At 36.5% G+C, this 18,738-nt stretch overlaps 1 protein-coding gene across 1 annotated transcript; it reads right to left on the bottom strand.

Annotated features, from left to right (window-relative positions):
- Positions 1 to 580: 580 nt before the first annotated feature.
- On the bottom strand, positions 581 to 2,392 carry LOC138160518 (olfactory receptor 2A1/2A42-like). Its single transcript, XM_069087070.1, has one exon. The coding sequence runs from the start codon at positions 1,511 to 1,513 to the stop codon at positions 581 to 583; it is 933 nt and encodes a 310-aa protein (XP_068943171.1). The 5' UTR covers positions 1,514 to 2,392.
- Between the last annotated feature and the right edge of the window lie 16,346 nt (positions 2,393 to 18,738).

The following is an 18,738-nucleotide window of genomic DNA, read 5'->3' as shown; positions in this document are numbered from 1 at the left end:
AAAAGAAGAAAAAAAATAATTTCTCTGTATTCTGTGAAGATGTTGGTTATTATAGATAAGGATATGGATATGGAACATTGCACATACTGTCACGCTTGACACAGTTGTTGAATAATTTTGCTGAATTAAATTTTTCTTTAATTTTTATTCTTCATAACAAATGAAGGATCTTAGAATAAGGAAGACAGAGATATAATCAAATGTAAATATAATAGATGGACGCATTATATCAATATTGATTTTAATAAAATACATTAGTGCATTTGATTTGTTGTTTCCCATCATTGTACTGACCTGCAGTGTTGGAGAGGATAAGACACAGAAAAAAAGTTTCAATGGGAACATAGGAAATATGGAGAGGCATGGCACAGAAAGGAGAGAAATGAGGGTCAAAAACAAAGAGATTCAGACCCATGGAAGTGCTCTAAAAGGAGGCATAGGTAGAAAAAAAGAACAAAAGAATTTTTTATGTAAAAAAATTGGTGATATTATCTCATAGAATTCACTGCCCAATTTGTTATAAATTCCAAGAGCTCCATTCCTGTCCCTTCCTCCATAAAAAGAAAATTCCTTCAATTCTTTAACCTAATCTGTCTTTCCTAAGCAATCTTCTTAAGGCCCCCTTCACTTCTGCATTTCTCAGGCTATAGATCAAAGGATTTAGGGTAGGATTAAAGAAGCTGTAAAACAAGAAGAGAATTTTCTGCTGCTCCCCAGAGTTGCTGGAGTCAGGGGACATGTAAGTGATGATGGCACTACCAAAGAAGAGCCCAACCACACAGAGGTGGGAGGAGCAGGTGGAGAAGGCTTTCTTTCGTCCTTCCCCTGACTGGATCCTCAAGATAGCAGCAAGGATATGGGTGTAAGAGATTAGGACTAAGCAAAAGGGTCCAATTAGAATAAGCACACAGGCAAAATAAATGACCAATTTGTTGAGCCATATGTCTGCACAGGAGAGTTTTAGTACAGACAGGAGTTCACAGAAGAAGTGGTTGATTTCCCGAGGCCCACAGAAGGGTAGCCTAAGGAGGAGAAGCACGTGGACCAATGCCAGGAGAGAGCCAATTGCCCAGGATGTGATAGCCAGTGCAATACACATTCTCCAGCTCATAATGATAGTATATCTTAGGGGATGGCAGATTGCCACATACCGGTCATAGCTCATCATTACCAGCAGAAGACATTCAGTGTGGGCAAAAACCAAAAAGAAGTCGGTCTGCGTTATGCATCCTGCAAAGGATATAGGCTTGGATGGGTCCAAGAGATTTCTTAGTATCTGTGGGACTGTTGTGGAGGCATAAGAGATGTCAACAATGGCCAGTTGTGAAAGGAAGAAGTACATGGGAGTGTGGAGTTGGGAATCAAGACAAATTAGCCCCAGGATGACTCCATTTCCCAGCAGAGTGAGGATGTAGAGCAGGATGAAGAGTACAAAGAGAATGAGGTGCATCTTAGGGCTAACAAGAAATCCCAGCAGAAGGAATTCTGTCACTGTGGTCTGGTTGCTCTCCATAACCCCTATGATGAAAACAAAGACATTAGAGAAAGATATTAAACTGTATAGTTTATTATCTTCCACTCAATCCCATGAATCAAATATCTACTTATCTTTATTAATACTTCTTTTTAACACTGGGGAAGAGGTAGAGGGAAGAAGGTCAATAAGACACACTTCTAATGATTCTTTAACTTTCTTTCCTACAAATAAATTTATAGACTGTTTTGATCTGCTATATAATTGTTGCCCTTTCAAAAGTTAAACTTTAAAAATGGATGGATAATTCAGGAAACTATGTGTGTAGTTACTCAAGGATACAGAAGTACTATGTAAACTGTTTTGATGTAATAAGAGGTTATGCCTCTTGTGATGAGAAGAAATAATGTTATACTTTATTAGGAAAGGAAATTTGTCTGACTCAGAGGCAGAAAGAAGTGAGGATGATTTATTACTGCCACCCACCAACTAACTCTGAGTAGATGTGGCTCTAATTCCTGGTTAAAAAAGAAAACAGAAGCAAAAGACAAAAAACAAATTTATTATTCATTCTGTCCCTGTGAGACCAAGGTTTATTTGAAATGGATGATTCTCTTACTATGCATTATTAATAGGTTAATGTTCCTAAAATATAGGTCGCTTTGATGATAAAAGTTCTCATGATTTTTCTATTAAGAGGCATCCAATATTTACATCTGAGCACATTTTCCTGATCTTTCTTTTTCTCCCACTGGACAATTTCTTATTAATTTCATAAGTTCTCACCTTTCCAATGTAATTTAGATATGTTGAATGTGAGAGAAGCTAAACATGCATAAATTGTCAGATGTTATTGATATATAACACAATAGGATAAATCAGCATTTACTATGATCTAGTCACTGAACCCTAAGAGAGCTATGTCAGATGCTTCCTGGGAAGGAGGATGACAATGGGAATAAAATCAAGGACTGCCTAATGTCCATTACTTCTTTAGAAAAAACATCTAGGGTGGCACCAAATACCAGGTTATAATGTTTATGATATTATAAATATTAACTTACATGAGAACAATATATTTTCCTTTAATGATAGTAAAAGATGGGATGTCTGGGAATAAAGTATTATTTTTAATCTGCATGGGATATAGTTAAGTTTTATATTCCATTACATTTGATATCCTCAATAAACATTGAAATAGAATTAGACTTTTGTTTGTCAACAGCTTTGGTAGGACAGTAATAGCTAAAATAATATTTATACAGGAAGCTTTGAAATTAGTTTTGCTTTATATATGTTATCTCAGTTGATACTCACAACACTTGTGGAAGGTAAGTGATATTTTTCGTCCCATTTTGCAGATGTAGAAATTGAGGCTGAAAGCAGCAATGTACCTTATCTAGGACCACATAACTATTAAGTGCCTCAGTTGGGATTCAAATACAGGGCAACCTGACTTCACACCCAACACTATCCATTATGCTGTCTAGCTGGCTACATCACCACAGCTAGTTTTTCTTTATTACTGAACAAAGAAAGTTTCACAAGGCTTCATTAGAAGAAGATTGATAGTTTCAATTATTTTAGTAATCATCACATATCTAGAAAATAAATCTGGATCCACTGATGTTTTTAAAGTTTTAATTCATATAAATCATACAATCAAGAACTTGCTCTTAGAATTTGAATAAGTTGCCAAAATTAAAAGTAAGGTGGAAAATTAAAAATTCAACATTTTAGTCACACGCCTAGATACTTGTTCACCTTCTACTCATCTTCATGTCATGGAGGTCACCCTCTATTCAAAAAGGCTGTGCTAGTCAATCACAAGAACAACCTGGCTGGTTCTATCAAGGAGGAAAGACTTTTTGCACAGACTTGGCAATGGATTCTATACTTTCCTCTTTTGTAGCATCACAGTTAATTAAGTATAGAGACTTTCGTTATTACATGGGCTGAAGGATAATGCAATTTTTGGTCAGAGAAACTCTTAAAAACCTTAAACTGAGAATGAAGTTTTCATGTAAATTATACCAATTTTTCCCTGATTGTCCTTAAATTAATGTTCTTGAGTGTGATCCTTCTCCAAACTTCTGCTATATTAATTTTTAATGGATTGGAATAAAGAAAAGGGATATATTTTGCTAGATTACTCTAGAAAGCCAAAGCTAGGACTGACAGGTGGAAATTTCAGAGAGGAAGATCTTGGGTTAAGGTAAGTAAAACGTTTTTCCAACTTGAAAGTTTAAGCAGGATTGTGAAGTATTTAAATGGCTTTTGGTAAAAGATGTGAAAGAAATTCTCCCATTGGATGGGATATTGGATTAGTATAACCCTCAATTCCCTTCCAGCTCAAAGATTCAGAAATCTAAAACTAGGCAACAAATAATTTTATTTTTATTATTGAAATTCCATTCAGCTTTCTGGGGTAAAGTGGGGGTAAAGACATCAGGGGTAAAAACAGTTCATATAGGTCACAAAGAATCCTCTAAATTTGGTACCAGTCACTGAGAAGATAGTCTATACTTACCTTCACCTTCAAGTAGGACACTACCCACACATCCTACTGAGAAGAAAATCAATCTCATTTCATGGGTATTTATTGTAATCTGAGAGAGAACCCAATTTAGTGGATAGAGAGCTGGCCTAAGAGTCTATGCAACCTAGCTACAAGTCTCCACCTTTGACACAAATTGGTTCTATGACCCTGGAGGAGGTTAAATGAAGAAAATACAACAGAGGAAACAAAAAGTGAAAAAAAAGTAGCTCTTTTAAAATTCTCAAAGATTAACATTTGTATGAATTAAAAAATAAAAATAATAAAAGACACATACACACTTGCAACAATGATGAAAAAAACCACCACCACAACAACAGCCTGACAGTAATCCCAGGAACTCTCTAGAAAGCGTTTTTTATCTAAATTGGTAAAGAGTTTCCTTACTAAGAGCTCTTACAACACTGAAATCTGAGTAAATTATTTCTATTTATACATACATATTTGTACACAGTCTTATATATACACACAAAACATAGGCATTTATGTGTGTATATGCAATCATATATGTGTAGTGGCATAAGATGTCTCAAAAGTCTATGTACATGTGTTTTTATACATGTACATATTTTGCCAAGAGTTGTGTTTATTGTTATTAGGGAGGTACCAGTGAGAAAACTATTCCACTTATAAGGAACATTGACTGTTCTGCAACATATTGTCTTAGAGATTTGCCTAAGAATACTGCCAATTTAAATGACTGTCAGGGTAATAGAATCAATATGTGTTAAAGGTGTCTCTCTATCTGTCTTTCTATCTACTATACCAGGTAGCCACTTGGGCACACACACATGTGGATGTATATGTGTATGTGCATGTATAGTGTATATTATGTGTATATTGTACTTACATATATAGAGGTATATACATATACATATATACATAAGCATATGTTAATACACATAATAAATACCACATTGAGTGGATAAGACAGAAGACACTATTAACCATTTTTTCAAGAACTCAAATAGAATGTAAGCTCCTTGAGAATAGGGAGAGCTAAGTATTTGGTATGAATATCCCCACCAATTTTAAGAGTTCCTGGAACCTAGAAGGTACTTGATAAATGTTATTAGCTAATTAATAAATCTTTATATCTTTCAGCAATAGGAATTTTTATATGAAACATAATTTTAATATTTTCTATTAAACATAACGATTTATCTTTATTTTTGAAAGAAATCATGGATTCCTTATCCTCCTATAACTTTTCTGAGTAAATCTGACATCTCTCAAAATCTATTTGTTAAATTTTCAAAAGATATTTCTTACCTGTTGAAATAAAAACCAGTCAAGTAATAGACATGCCAGAGGCATTTGCCCACATTTTGTATATGCATATTTTACAATAAATTTTATTTGAGCCATCTTCCTACCCAAAGGCATTAATAAGCAAAAATTGCCCTTTTCAATGCATAAAGAAGTGTGAAAATAAAATACATAGTATGCATAGAATTAAATGGTATATATATATATATATATATATATATATATATATAGCTCAGAAATCACAGCCAAGTCCTAAAAGACTACCTGGGTATGCTCATGTGGGAGCTATACAGAAACCTGGAGCAAGTTCTAGGGAGGTAGTCTCTGAGTTGGGATTAAAGCTTTGACTATCTTTAGGATCCTCAGGGCAAGATTAAGTCTGCTCTCTGTGGCTTCTTGTTCAGCTTGAGGAAGGATGCTTCTGTCCTCTGAAAGCAAAGGTTTTCCTCTTTGCTTAGCTCTGATTTAGACTCCTGAAGATTCAGTGTAGGTAGAGGATCTCAGACCTTCCCAAATACCATCCTCTTTCCCCCAGAGAAGCAAAGAAGTAATTCTGTGTGAGGAAAATTTAAGACACTTTGTCTTTCATGAGACCCTAGGGATGAAATTTCAAGGGAGAAGAATCATGTTACAAATGAATAAGCTGAAAATGCTTGACCTAGTTATGTATCCAAGCACTCCTATAATTTTTTACAATTAGAATTAAGTGTAAGTTTAGGGAAGGAATAACTCATATCCTATCAGTAGCAGTAGCAACAGTCCTGTATGATTCAAGTGATTTTGCAGTCAAGATAGGGAGCCCAAAGAACTATGCATCCCAATAGGGCTTATTAGAGTCTATCACTTGATGTTCAATTGGGACACAAACAGCAGATTTCCCACTGGAAATATTCCCAGGTATGCAGTTCAAATATACACTAAGTCCTGACCATTGGGGAAGAAATAGAGTATACTAAAGCCTGGGACTATCTATACAATAGTGACTGCTCCTGCTTCCTCATGTCTAGAATCATGGCAGATAGATTGAGATCTCTCTAGTTTACAAATCTTTTTTTTTCAAGATTAAATTTATTTTTTGGTTACATTCTAAGTTTAGAAATGTCTCTTTTCTTATCCCTTACTAAAGAGGGCCACCACATCTCTCTCTCTCTCTCTCTCTCTCTCTCTCTCTCTCTCTCTCTCTCTCACACACACACACACACACACACACACACACACACACACACACACACCATACTATGTATACTTCTATTTATCAGTTCTTTCTCTGGAAGTGTATAGCAACTTTCTGCATACATACTTTGTAGTTGACCTGAATATTTATAATATTCAGAATAACATGGTCATATTTTATACTAGATTCATTTATCTGTTATTTTTCTATTTTATTGATATAAGAATTTAGAGACATAAATTTTCATTTGATTACTTCTTTTTTTGTATCCCATGTTTAATATGTTGTCTCATTGCCCTCATTCTCTTTTAAAAATTCTTTATTGTTTTTATGATTTGTTCTTTAACCTACTCATCTTTAAAAGTATGTAATTTAGTTTCCAGTTAATTCTTAATCTGTTTCAATGATAACATTTTATATATAATGTTTGTGGCATTATGATATGAAAAGTGCATTTAATATTTCTGCTTTTCTGCATTTAACTGTAAAGTTTTTATTTTCTAATAAATGGTCAATTTTTTCAAATGTACCACTGGGAAAAAAAGTACAATTTTTTTCTATTCCAATTCAATTTTATTCAGACATTGATCAAATCTAACTTATCTAAGATTCTATGCATTTCCTTGACTTCTATCTTCTTTATTTTTTTTAGTTAGATTTTTCCAATTCTGCAAAGTGAAAGTTGAAGTCCCCCACACTTATAACTTTGTTATACATTTCCATCTGTACATCATTTAGCTTTTCCCTGAAAAAAAATGTATTCTATGCCATGTGGTGAATATAGAATTAGTATTGCTATTACTTCATTATGTATGCTACGTTTTAACATAATGTGCTTTTCTTATCTCACTTTTTTATTATATCTCTTTTAGCATTAACATTGTTTAAAATCATGATTTCTACCCCTGTTTTTTTATTGCATCAGCTGAAGCACAATAAATTCTTCTGCAGCCCTTCACTTTTACTCTATGTGCATGTCTCATTTTTAAATATAAACACCATATTTTCAGATTCTCATTTTTAATCCATTCTGCTATTTATTTTCATTTTATGGGTGAGTCCATTCTATTCACATTCAAGGTTATAATTGCTAGCTGTGTATTCCTCTCCACCCTATATTTCCTCACTGTTTATCCTTCTATCCATTTTATTTACCCTATCCCTCCTTATATATTTAATTTACTTCTGACCACTGTTGCCCTAATCTGCACCCCTTCTAGTAATCCTTCCCTTATCCTCTCCCCATCCCCTTCTATTCCTTAATTTCCCCACACCTCTAAAAATTCCTCCCTTATATTCTCCCCTTACCATCCTATTTCTTGAACTATACATTCTTCTATGAATTCCTCTGTCATCCTATCCCTTCACCTTCCTATATCTAAGTTAAAAAAAAAAAACTTTTATACCCTTCTTGATTTATACATTATTTCCTCTTTAACACAGTTCTGATGAGAATAACATTGTAGCATTATCAGCCCTCCACTCCCTCCTGGCCTTCACTGTAATAATTCTTCCATTCACACCTCATTTGTTTGAGATAATTTCTTCATTTTACCTCTCTGTAACCAATCTTTTTTTTTCTTTTTGTAGGGGGCAAGGTAGGGCAATTGGGGTTAAGTGACTTGTCCAAGGTCAAGAAGCTAGTTTTGTGTTGTGTCTGAGACCGGATTTGAACTCAAGTCCTCCTGACTCCATGAATGATGCTCTATTATGTAGTCAATCTTAATTTTTGGAATCATCCCATCATCCATATCTCGACTCAAAGCCTTCAGTCTCTATATGCTCTTTCAAACTACCTTGGTAATGTCAACATTCTTAAGAGTTATAGATAATATTTTCCCATATAAAAAGTAAAGATTTTAACCTTATTAAATTCCTTATATTTGGGCTTTCATGTTTACCTTCTTATATTTCTCCTGATTCTTATATGTTAAATTTTTGTTCACTTATTGTCCTTTCTTCAAAAATACCTGAAAGTACTTTATTTCATTAAAAATATTTTTTGCTTTGCAGAATTACACTCAGCTTTGCTGGCTAGGAGGTTATTCTTGGTTGCAAACCCAGATCCTTTGTTCTTTAGAATATCATGTCTAAGCTCTTCAGTCTTTTAATGTAGAATCTGCCAAATCTTGTGTTATATTGAATATCACTCCACAATATTTATATTGTTTCTTCCTAGCTGCTTGTAATATTTTCTGCTTGAGTTGTGATCATTGAAACAGCTATAATGTTCCTGTGATTTTTCATCTTTGGATCTTTTTTTCAGGTGATTACTGGTGGATTTTTTTTCAATTTCTACCATCAAATTCTAAAATTTCAAGGCCATTTTCTTTAATAATTTCTTGAGGTATAATGTCTAGACTTAGTTTTTCAGCACAATTTCATGTAGTCCAACAATTCTTATATTGTCACTCCTCAATTTGTTTTCCATATCAGTTATTTTTTAAGGAGGTATTTCACATTCTTTTCTATCCTTTAGTTCTTTTTTATTTTATTTTTTATTATTTCTTGGTGTCTAATGAGACCATTAGATTTGCCATGGACAATTCTAATTTTCAAGGACTGATTTTCTTCTATAAGTTTTTGGATTTCTTTTTTCAATTGTTTGACTTTCTTGTCATATTTAAAAAAAATTCTTGCATTACTTCTCCCCCCCTAATTATTCCTTACCTGTTCTTATTTGATTTTTAAAGTCCTTTTTAAGCTCTTCCAAGAATTTTTTTTTTGGTTTTGAACATTTTTATTTTTATTTCAAGCTTTAGAACTGGTTGTTTTGTTCTCATTGTCTTCTGAGGTTGAATGCTGATTTTCTATATCACCATAGCAGTTATGTATGGTTTGGTTCTTTTTCTTCATATTTAAGCAGCTTTTTTCTTGGCTATTAACTTTATGTGAGAGTACGGCTGTAATCCTGAGGTGAAGTGAATAATGTCTCAGACTTTTAAGTATTTCCTGCTATTGTCTTCTCATCTCTATCTAAGAGGTTGACCTCAAGCATCTCTCTCTGCCCCCAGCACTGCTGTCACCACAAATGCTCTTACTATAGTCCTTCCAGTGGCTGAAAGCTTCACTTCCTCCCTTTGCCCTGGAACCAAAACCAGGGACTCCACTCTCCCGCTAGTGACTATAGCTAGCAGGGATCCTGTCACTTTGTCACTGTACTCACCAGCATATGCTATCTCCTCTTTGTTCAGTACCATGGCCTAGGACTGTGCCTGGGTTGCTCGTGTGAGCCCCATGTTCAGCACCAGTGGGAAGATGTCTGAAATGTTCCCCTGATCAGCTATCTGACCCTAATACAGTTCAGAGTTCCTAAAATTAAGTCTGAGGCCTACAAAGCCACCCCCACCCTGAGCTTATTGTTTATTGGTTTGGAGTTATCTGCCAAGAGATATGTACACTTTCATTAGGCCAGACCACCATCCTTGGAAGCAAAGTCTTTGTTAATGTCCTCCCAAGTTGTCTTAGGCTAGATAACTGTGTTACCCCAGCTTTCAATTATTTGTGCCACTCTAAAGTTCACTTTGAGGCATTATTTTAAGTTGTTAGTTGGGGAGGTATAATTTGGGAGAACCAGGTAATTTCCTACCTTACCCTATCATCTTCCCTGAATCCTCTTCTAGAGTACAAATTTCAGAAAGCTCAGTAGTTTGGGTGCCTTTGTTGTTAAGCATATCAAAATATTTTCAATCTATTTTAATAGAATTCTATAATATAGGATCATAAGATTTAGTTCTGGAAGGAACCTATGAGATTACTTCAGATCCTTTATTTTACAGATGAAGAAAATGAGGCCAAAATAGTTGAAAAAATCTTGTCCAAGATTTTGTTGGTAATAAATAGAAGATCTGGGACTTGAACCCAGGTCTCCTGTCTCAGATCCAGTGTTCTCACTTCTACACAACCCTTCAAGTATAGATAAATTCTTTTTCATTATTCAAATTAGTAAATCAATCAACCAATTATGTAAGAAAGAATCAGTGCATAACAGTAGTACTTTGAACTGCTTGTGTCCAAGATCTGACCCTATAGTCCATCAAGTTTCTTTCCCTGTCCCCTGACCTTGTACCTATTAAAAAGTCAGTAACAATCTTATTAATACTTTTCAGGAGGAATTGTATCCCAATTGGATACAAAGAGCTGGATTCTTTCTCATTTATTCTCTTAGGCCTTTTCTTCTCAATTCTATTCACTCCCCAGTCTCTCTCACCATGGAAATATTTTTTATTACCATTGCTACTAAGCAGGTCACACATTATGTCCCCATTTTCTTGTCCAATAAATGTGGCAGTTACAGTCTACAACTCAATTCTAGCTGCTATTAATGAATGGATTTCTTCATTTAGAAGTAGACCTAAATGATTGATTGACAAAATTTGTGTTTAACTAGATCATTTTAGTCAGCAAACATAATTTATTTGCCAAACAGAAAAATATGTAAGCTGAGGTCAACATAAGGTTATATACTATGAACTAATTTGTAGTTTAATTGGGGAGAATGGCAAATAGTTAGGATTAGTATTCTTTCATAAAACAGCATGAAGCTAAAGCAGGAAGAAATAGAATTAATTTAAAGGAAGCCTGATGAGAAATCAACTAAGCAGAGTTACAGTGACAGTACTTAAGGATTAAAATGGAAGAAGAACTGATGAGATCACAAAAAGAGAACGGAGAGCATAAGCCCTCTCTCTAACCCTAATTTCTATGGACCTATCTTAAGTGTTTCACAAAGCAGTTGGTAACTAACGAACACATCACAGGTCCAGTATTTCAATATGACACTCTTCTTGTCTGTTGCAGTCCTGCAACTTTACTGGCTAGAACATCAAATTTATGGCAGGCAGGACCAATTTCACATGCTCTAGGTCAACATGTATAGGTCTATTTTTTTTTAATCCCTGGTGTTTCTGTTTAGAATTCTTGTGCAAATACTTAATGAATGACAGACAAAATACATCTATATCTTTGCAAATTGTTTCCTAGGATAACTTAATAGAAAAATCTACCTAGATAAAATACATAAAACTAAGATTCATTCCTTTGAACAATTACTTTTCAAAAGAATGGCAGACAGAAGCCAAGGTGGTAGAGGAAAAAGAAACAATGTATCTCAACTTTCTCCTATAATTATCAAGCAAAGTACTAGAAAAAAACATCAGATCTGATGTTGACTGAGATATACAAATTAAAAATTCAGTGAGTCATTTTTCCCCAGTGCAGTACAGAGAGATGGAGATAGAAACGGCAGACTCTGGTGACAGTGGTAGGAGTGTATGCTCTGAGTCTAGTTGTGGACCAAACAAAGACAACATACTGGATCCAACAGGCTCAGGGCTGACTTTGTGAAGTGAATGAACAATTTCTAGCTGACAAATCTATTGATTACATCCCAGAGTTCAGTTACAGATTCATTGCTGATTGAGGAAAGAACCTGAACATAAGAGAAAGTACAGAAGGGCAAGCAATGTTCACAGCCTCTTTTATCTCCCAGTTCTGCTAATCTGAGTTCTGCAGCTGATTAACAGGGGCCAGGCAAAGAAATAGTCAGCAGTATTTTTTTTCCTCTGAACTTGCAGAGCTTTCTGGTACCTGGCAGGGGCTATGGTCAACAACAGTCTACTGGAATTCCAACCAGGGCAAACCTATAGTTGTGGTACCCAAACCCAAATTATGGTCATGAGTTTGCAAAACCCAGATTAGAAGAGTAATCAATAATTTCCCAGGATCAAAATACTTTGGGTTAAATGGATTAGGAAATAGAAATCTGTATCATACTGTTTAAAAGAAACTCACTTGAAATATAATGATTCATATAGTTTCAAAATAAGAGGTTAGAGTAAAGTTTATTATGCCTCAACTGAAATTAAAATATTTTTTTTATCTAGGCTGATTAAATTGAGTTAAAATAATGCAAAATTCCAGTTAGCAAAAGTCATAAAATGGTATTAGGTCACATTCAATGTGAGCAAAAATTCTCTTAATGTGATTCATGCAAGCTCAATGAGGGTTTTACTGTTGTACCAAGAAATCAGTGAGTGACAGCATTAATCATTTTAAGTGGAATTTAATGAAGCTGGCAACTGCTAGGGGTGAACACAACCCAAATCAGGGAGCCCAGAGATGTATATCCTGGAGGCTTATATGGACAAAAGTCACAACATAACTGTTACCAAGGGGAAACCACAACTTGACAGCAATTATGAGCAAGTAGGGAAAATACAGAAGCCAAAAGGTAGCGATCAGTTCATTGCCTAACAACCCATTTGTTGCCCAACTGGAAAGTCCCTAAGTAACCGGGAAGAGAGGCTATGGGTTCTAGGTGGCAGGTTTGGGGAGGTCTTCTAGGTGGGCTTTGTTTTGGCTAAGTCTCCTAGGCAAAGTTACCCAAGATGGGAGAGATGGGGATGGTTCACAAAATGGTGGTTGCAACAATCTCCACTTCTTTTTGTGGAGAGACAAACCCTTGACTCACTATTGGTGACATTATACAAAAAGCAACTCATGCAGGGGTGGTTACCTAGGTTTTCTTACAAGGGGAAGCTTGACTGATTTAATATTGGATTGAGAGGTGGGAAAACAAACAAGGGCCTATAGTGAGGGCCAGGCCAAGAAGCAGTAACAGTCCAGCCAAGGCACAGATCAGAGTAGTCAACCATGGGGATGTTAGAAACAGACTCTGGTACCAATTCTCAATATTTTCCCTCTCCTGCTGTCTGGCCTCTAGGTTCAGCAGAGAGGCCTCCTAGTGCCAGACAAGTACCAGAGCCCTAGACCAACATAATGGGGGGGCATTTATGCAAAACCAACAGTCAGGGCCACAGCTGAGTTGGGAAGTGTTTTGACCTTGCAATCTTTGGGGGAGGGGGTCTTCTAATATAAGATGATCTCCCTCTCCTCTGATCGAGGTCCCCCACCCACCCCAGACTTCCCCTTAGGCCATTGATACAGAGTGGAAAATGAATTGGGATAATAGAAGTGCACCAGTAAAAAACCCAGGGCAGAGGGCAAACTCATCTATGAGCCCTCTTTTGCCTGGAATGTCCAGAGTACTTGGTCCCCCTTTCTAATAATCCAGGTGTTTTTACCCTTAGGAGCATGCAGGCTTGACATGAAGAAAGGGCCCAATAACATTATGAGGAAACACAGGAAAATCTTGAGCTAGTACTAATTTGGTAAGGCACTTCTTCAGTGTCCTGTTGGTCTGCTCCACTTGGTCTGAGCTCTGTGGATGGTAGGCACAATGCAGTTTCCATTCAACCCTGATAGCTTTAGCCAGTCCTTTAGATACCTTAGCAGAAAAAGCCGGCCTAATTATCAGGGCCCAACCCAATCAGAAGGTCAAACCCAGGAAGGAACTCATTCAAAATTTTTTGAACTACCACTAGAGCAATTTCATGTTTTGTAGAGAAGGCTTCCACCCATCCAGAGAAGGTATCTACAAAAACCAGGAGATACCAATAATCTACTGTGGGGAGGTTTACTTCTGTGAAGTACACCTCCCACCTTTCCCCTGGTTGTTGACCCCTGAGTCTGATTCTGAGGGGGGCTGCCTTTCCTTGTTTTGCATTTGCTTGCACATAGGTCATGCACCTTGTGACAGTACTTACCAGAGTATTATTTAGTTGGGGAATGAAGTACCTGTCTCTCAGGAGGAAGCTCATTTTTCTGGCTCACAAATAAATACTTTGATGGAAATGCTTGACCCACCGCCACCCCATCATTTCTGGAACAAAAATTCTCCCATCTGGGAAAATGCACCAGGTGACCGGTCATTCCTTTTTTTTTTTTTTTTTTTTTTTTTAGTGAAGGAATCACCCAAGTGTGATTATGTTGGAATGGGCTGAGAAGAGGGGAGGGAGATGCTTGGTGAGTGGTCTTATCAGCTCCTCAATTTCCAACAGCTTCAGGGGACATCCCAGTTTGGTGTCCGGTTCAATAGATGATGGAAGTTTGAATATTGGGGCTGGGGGTAGGTCCCACCATTCCCCCCTCAAATAGTTGGGACCCAAATTCATTTGGTAGAAAGGACAAAGGGCTCAACTTTCACAGTTTCTTCAGGCTGAAAAGGGGGAGTAGAGCTGTCCCTGTCTTAGTGAGGAGGAAGCTGACTGAAACCAAGCATAGATCACATTCAGGGGATGATAGGTGAGTATAGACCAGTATTCACTGTTTGCTGCCAACTGTAGGGGAATTGGCCTGTAATTTGAGAGACAAAAATTTGACTGGCAAGTTCAATATGTAGGGCCAAAGATATAAAGAGACAGATACATCTAGTAACAGGCAGTTGGCTAGCCCAAGTATCTTTTTACTAAACTATTTAGGCTGTAGAAAGGAATATAATTTTAGGCTGAATAGCTCAGATCTAACTTTAGTACCTCAGATGTATCCCAGCCTTAGTATATGGGATAATGATTAACTTGTGTTTGTACCTTTGTTTCACAAGCTTCCTTTCCCTTTGTCTAATTGTTCCCATATCATTCAGAAAAAAAATGTTCTCTTCTAGGGATTTAATCTTTCACTTGACTATGCAGGCAGGCAGATGATAAGCCTGTGTACTAATTTACCAAGTTGTTAGGAATATGAAATGACTACAGATTCATATTGAGAATAGCAAAATTTTACATACTTGTGTTGTACTTTTACTATCTTTCACTGACTACCTGTTCTAATTAGAGAAATTTAGCATAAAAGGAAAAAGCAGGGATATGCCAGATACTACAGGATAAAACATCCTTAACTCTGTATGAATTCAGATATGAGTCAGCAGACAACTATGTCTAAATTCAAACTCAAAATAAAACTAGTTGTGTTCCCAATGGCTTTTACCTCAAATGGCAAGTTTCACCAATCATGGCTTAGGGCTTGATACAATTGTTTTGTTTGCATGGACTTGCAATAAGCAATAAAATTTTACCATGACTTATATGCATAAGAGATTCCATTTCTCAGTAAGCCAAGTTTGTTCTTTAGTAACTCCATAACCCAAATGACTTTTTAGTTTTGTCCTGGGGCTGAAAACCTTGACCACCAGATGGTTTCTAGGGAAACTTGCAAGTTTACAAATAAGAAGAAATCAATAGGGACCCCAAATAAGGGGCTGACTTGCCTGTGCACCCTATGATACTCTTCTTCTGAACTGGTGAAAACCATATACTTTGTTTGACAAGTTTCCTAGTTTCTTTCTTTCTTTTTTTGCTGTTTTTCTAATTTATTAAGACATTTCCCCCAATATTTCTTCAATTAGAAGTTCTTTGAAACAATACCATCATTTTTTGCCAGCTGGAGAATAGAGTCATCAGATTCCCCTATTCTTCGAATTGCTCCACATATTACATAGGTTTTAAACTGGCCATTGAATCTGCCTGTAACTTTGTCAATCCCAGCCACGTTCATCTGGATGGACGCGTGATCCTTGGCCCCATGATCCTGTTGCTGGCGGAGCATTTCTGAGGCACGTACAGGTCCACGAACTCACCGGCGTCGTTTTGCATGTTGGAAGTTTGGGGACCGGAGTGCAAACACGAAAACAGCGGAAGAGAAAAAGGAGGCGTCACTCCTCCAAGCAGGGCTAAGAGGGGTTGGAGGCGGGACAAGTCCCCTATTTTCAATACTGATTTTTCTTCTTCCTTACCAGGATGCCTTTCAGAGTTCCCTTATTTTATTTTTAGGACTCCAGTATATGGTAGCTGGCAGAGGTAGCCTCCGGTCAGCCCCTATAACCTGGAGGCAACCTTGACCCTCTTCCAAAGGGAAGGAAGTAGGGAGTATCTACCTTGTCTACCCTTAAAATTGCTGTGGGATCAGTTTTAGGTTTAAACATTAAGACAATGATCCCAAATGACTTATTTAACAATCTTACAATTTTCATAAGTAAAAGCCAACTTGTTTTAGCTTTAAGACAGGATTAGCAGGACTTAATAAAATAACACACATGGTTTTAAATATTTTTTCACTGTCTTTTAGTTTCAGTTAAATTCAGATTAAAAGTTGCCTTTGTCTAACACCATTTCTGGCTCACAATGGTCACTCAAGTTGTACAATATACAATGCAGAAATACAATAATAACACAAACAGTGAGATGACATTAACTGCATTTCCAAATCACATATAAAAATTATTGATAGATGATTGGTCTTACAAAGTGCAAAGGCTAAGTGACTTCTGACTTTGTTTTTCCCTTTTCCTTTTCTCATCTCCCCACAGCTGCAGAACCTGGTTGTGGGGGCGGTCGATTTGGGAATGAAGCAGAAAGAGGTCACCACTCCTTGTGTGGGAAAGCTTGGCTTTGGGCTTACCTAGAGGAGTGGGCTTCAGGGTGCAAAGAGAGCTAGAGCTGTTGCTAGTGGGGCTCTGATGTAGCTGCTGTGCCTCTCCCCTTGTTCCTTTCACCAGGTGGGAGAGGTTAACTCAAATTCCCTATTATTATTCTAACTTTTCACTGCAGCCTTGACTTGGTCAGAGCCAGGATAACAGGGTGAAGGATCTTAATGGTTCTAACTTTTCACTATATCCTTAGCTTGGTCAGAGCGAAGGTGACAGAGAGAAGGCACTGTAACTTCTCACTGTATGCTCAGCTCGAGTCAGAGCCAAGATGATAGGGGGAAGGCACTGTAGCCCTAGCCTGGGAAGAACTGGGCTGTGACTCAGGAAAGGGTTAAGTGTTAGTCCTATTCCCAAGTGCAGCTATGAAGCCTGCCTCTCTTTGATAAGTGAAGTGACCCATTTTCTCTTATATAAATATTAGGGAAGACGTTTCCCCTTTCCCCCCTTTTCCATCTACATCCCAAACTTTGGCCAGAGTCCAAAGTAGAAAGAGATAGAGAGATTTTTTTTTGTTTTTGCCAAAAACCTTTCTTTAAGAGACCATCAATCTTCCTAGCCCAGGTACAGGTTTTTCTTTTCTTTTCTTTTCTATTCTTTTCTTTTTTGGGGGGGAGGCTGACTGCATTTTGAATCTTACAAGGTGTCAGACTCATAGATTTTTTTTTTTAAAGCAATCGGGGTTAAGTAACTTGCTCAAGGTTACACAGCCAGTTATTTCTGGGTGTGGTGCTGAGTATCTGAGCCCGGATTTGATCCAGGTCATCATGACACTGGAGCCGGTGCTCTTACTCTCTGTGCTAACTGGCTGCCCCTGGTAGTCATTTCTAATACAACAATAGTATTCCATTATATTCATACACCACACCTTGTTCAGTCGTTCTTGATTGAAAGACATCTCCAGAATTTCCATTCCTTTACCACCTCAAAAAAAACTCTTATAAGTGATTTTGTATATGTGGGTATTTTCCCTTTTTTAATGATCTCTTTGGGATATAGTTCAAGTAGTGGTATAACTGCATCAAAGGGCAAGCACAGTTTTGCAGCCCTTTGAGCATAGTTCCAAATTGAATTTCACAACTTCACTACAATGCATTAGTGTTCCAATTTTCCCACATCTTCTCCAATATATATAATTTTCCTTTTATGCTTTATTATCCAATTGAATGGGTGTGAGGTGGTATATCAGAGTTGTTTTCATTTGCATTTCTGAAAATCAATACTGACTCAGAGCATTTTTTCATATGTCTATATGAAGGCTTTCATTTTTTTATCTGAAAACAGCCTGCTGACATCCATTGACCATTTATCAATTGGGGAATGACTTGTATTCTTATAAATTTGACTCCATTATCTATATATTTGAGAAATGAAGACTTTATCAGAAACACATGCAGTAAAAATGGTTTCACAGCTTTCTACTTCCTTTCTAATCTTGATTGCATTGGTTTTGTTCAAAACCTTTTTAAACTAAAGTAATAAAAATCGTTCATTTTACATTTAATCGTGTTCTTTATCTCTTCTTTTATCACAATCCTTCCCTTCTTTGTAATTTATATTGTATTAGAGTTAATTGTTTTTCAAAATATTTGGTAGAATTTAATTACAAATCTATCTGATCCTGGAGAGATTGTCTTACAGAGATCATTGATAAACACACACATATAGAGTGTGTGTGTATATGTGTGTATATGTATATGTGTATGTGTATGTATATGTACATATAAAATACATATATATTTGTAAACATTCATCCACATCACTTAAATGGACAGATTTATTGGCATATATAGTTTGGCAAAATAGCACTTAATTTTGTTCTTTTTTAATTTTTAATATTTTTAGTTTTCAAAATTAATTTTCGTAAGATTTTGAGTTAAAAATTTTCTCCCCATCTTTCCCCTACCCCCACCCTAAAATTGTGAGTGTCCTGAATACCCCTT

Source organism: Petaurus breviceps, unplaced genomic scaffold (genome assembly GCF_028583685.1).
Source record: "Petaurus breviceps papuanus isolate PSGF00001 unplaced genomic scaffold, PetGlider_PUasm1.0 181, whole genome shotgun sequence".
NCBI classification, from domain to species: Eukaryota; Metazoa; Chordata; class Mammalia; order Diprotodontia; family Petauridae; genus Petaurus; species Petaurus breviceps.
The sequence above is the reverse complement of the archived record's forward strand: the minus strand, read 5'-3'. Positions and strand labels throughout refer to the sequence as shown.

What these genes read in the sequence shown, in the direction of transcription:
- LOC138160518 (XM_069087070.1), bottom strand. Translation starts at nt 1,513, where the DNA reads ATGGAGAGCAACCAGACCACAGTGACAGAATTCCTTCTGCTGGGATTT.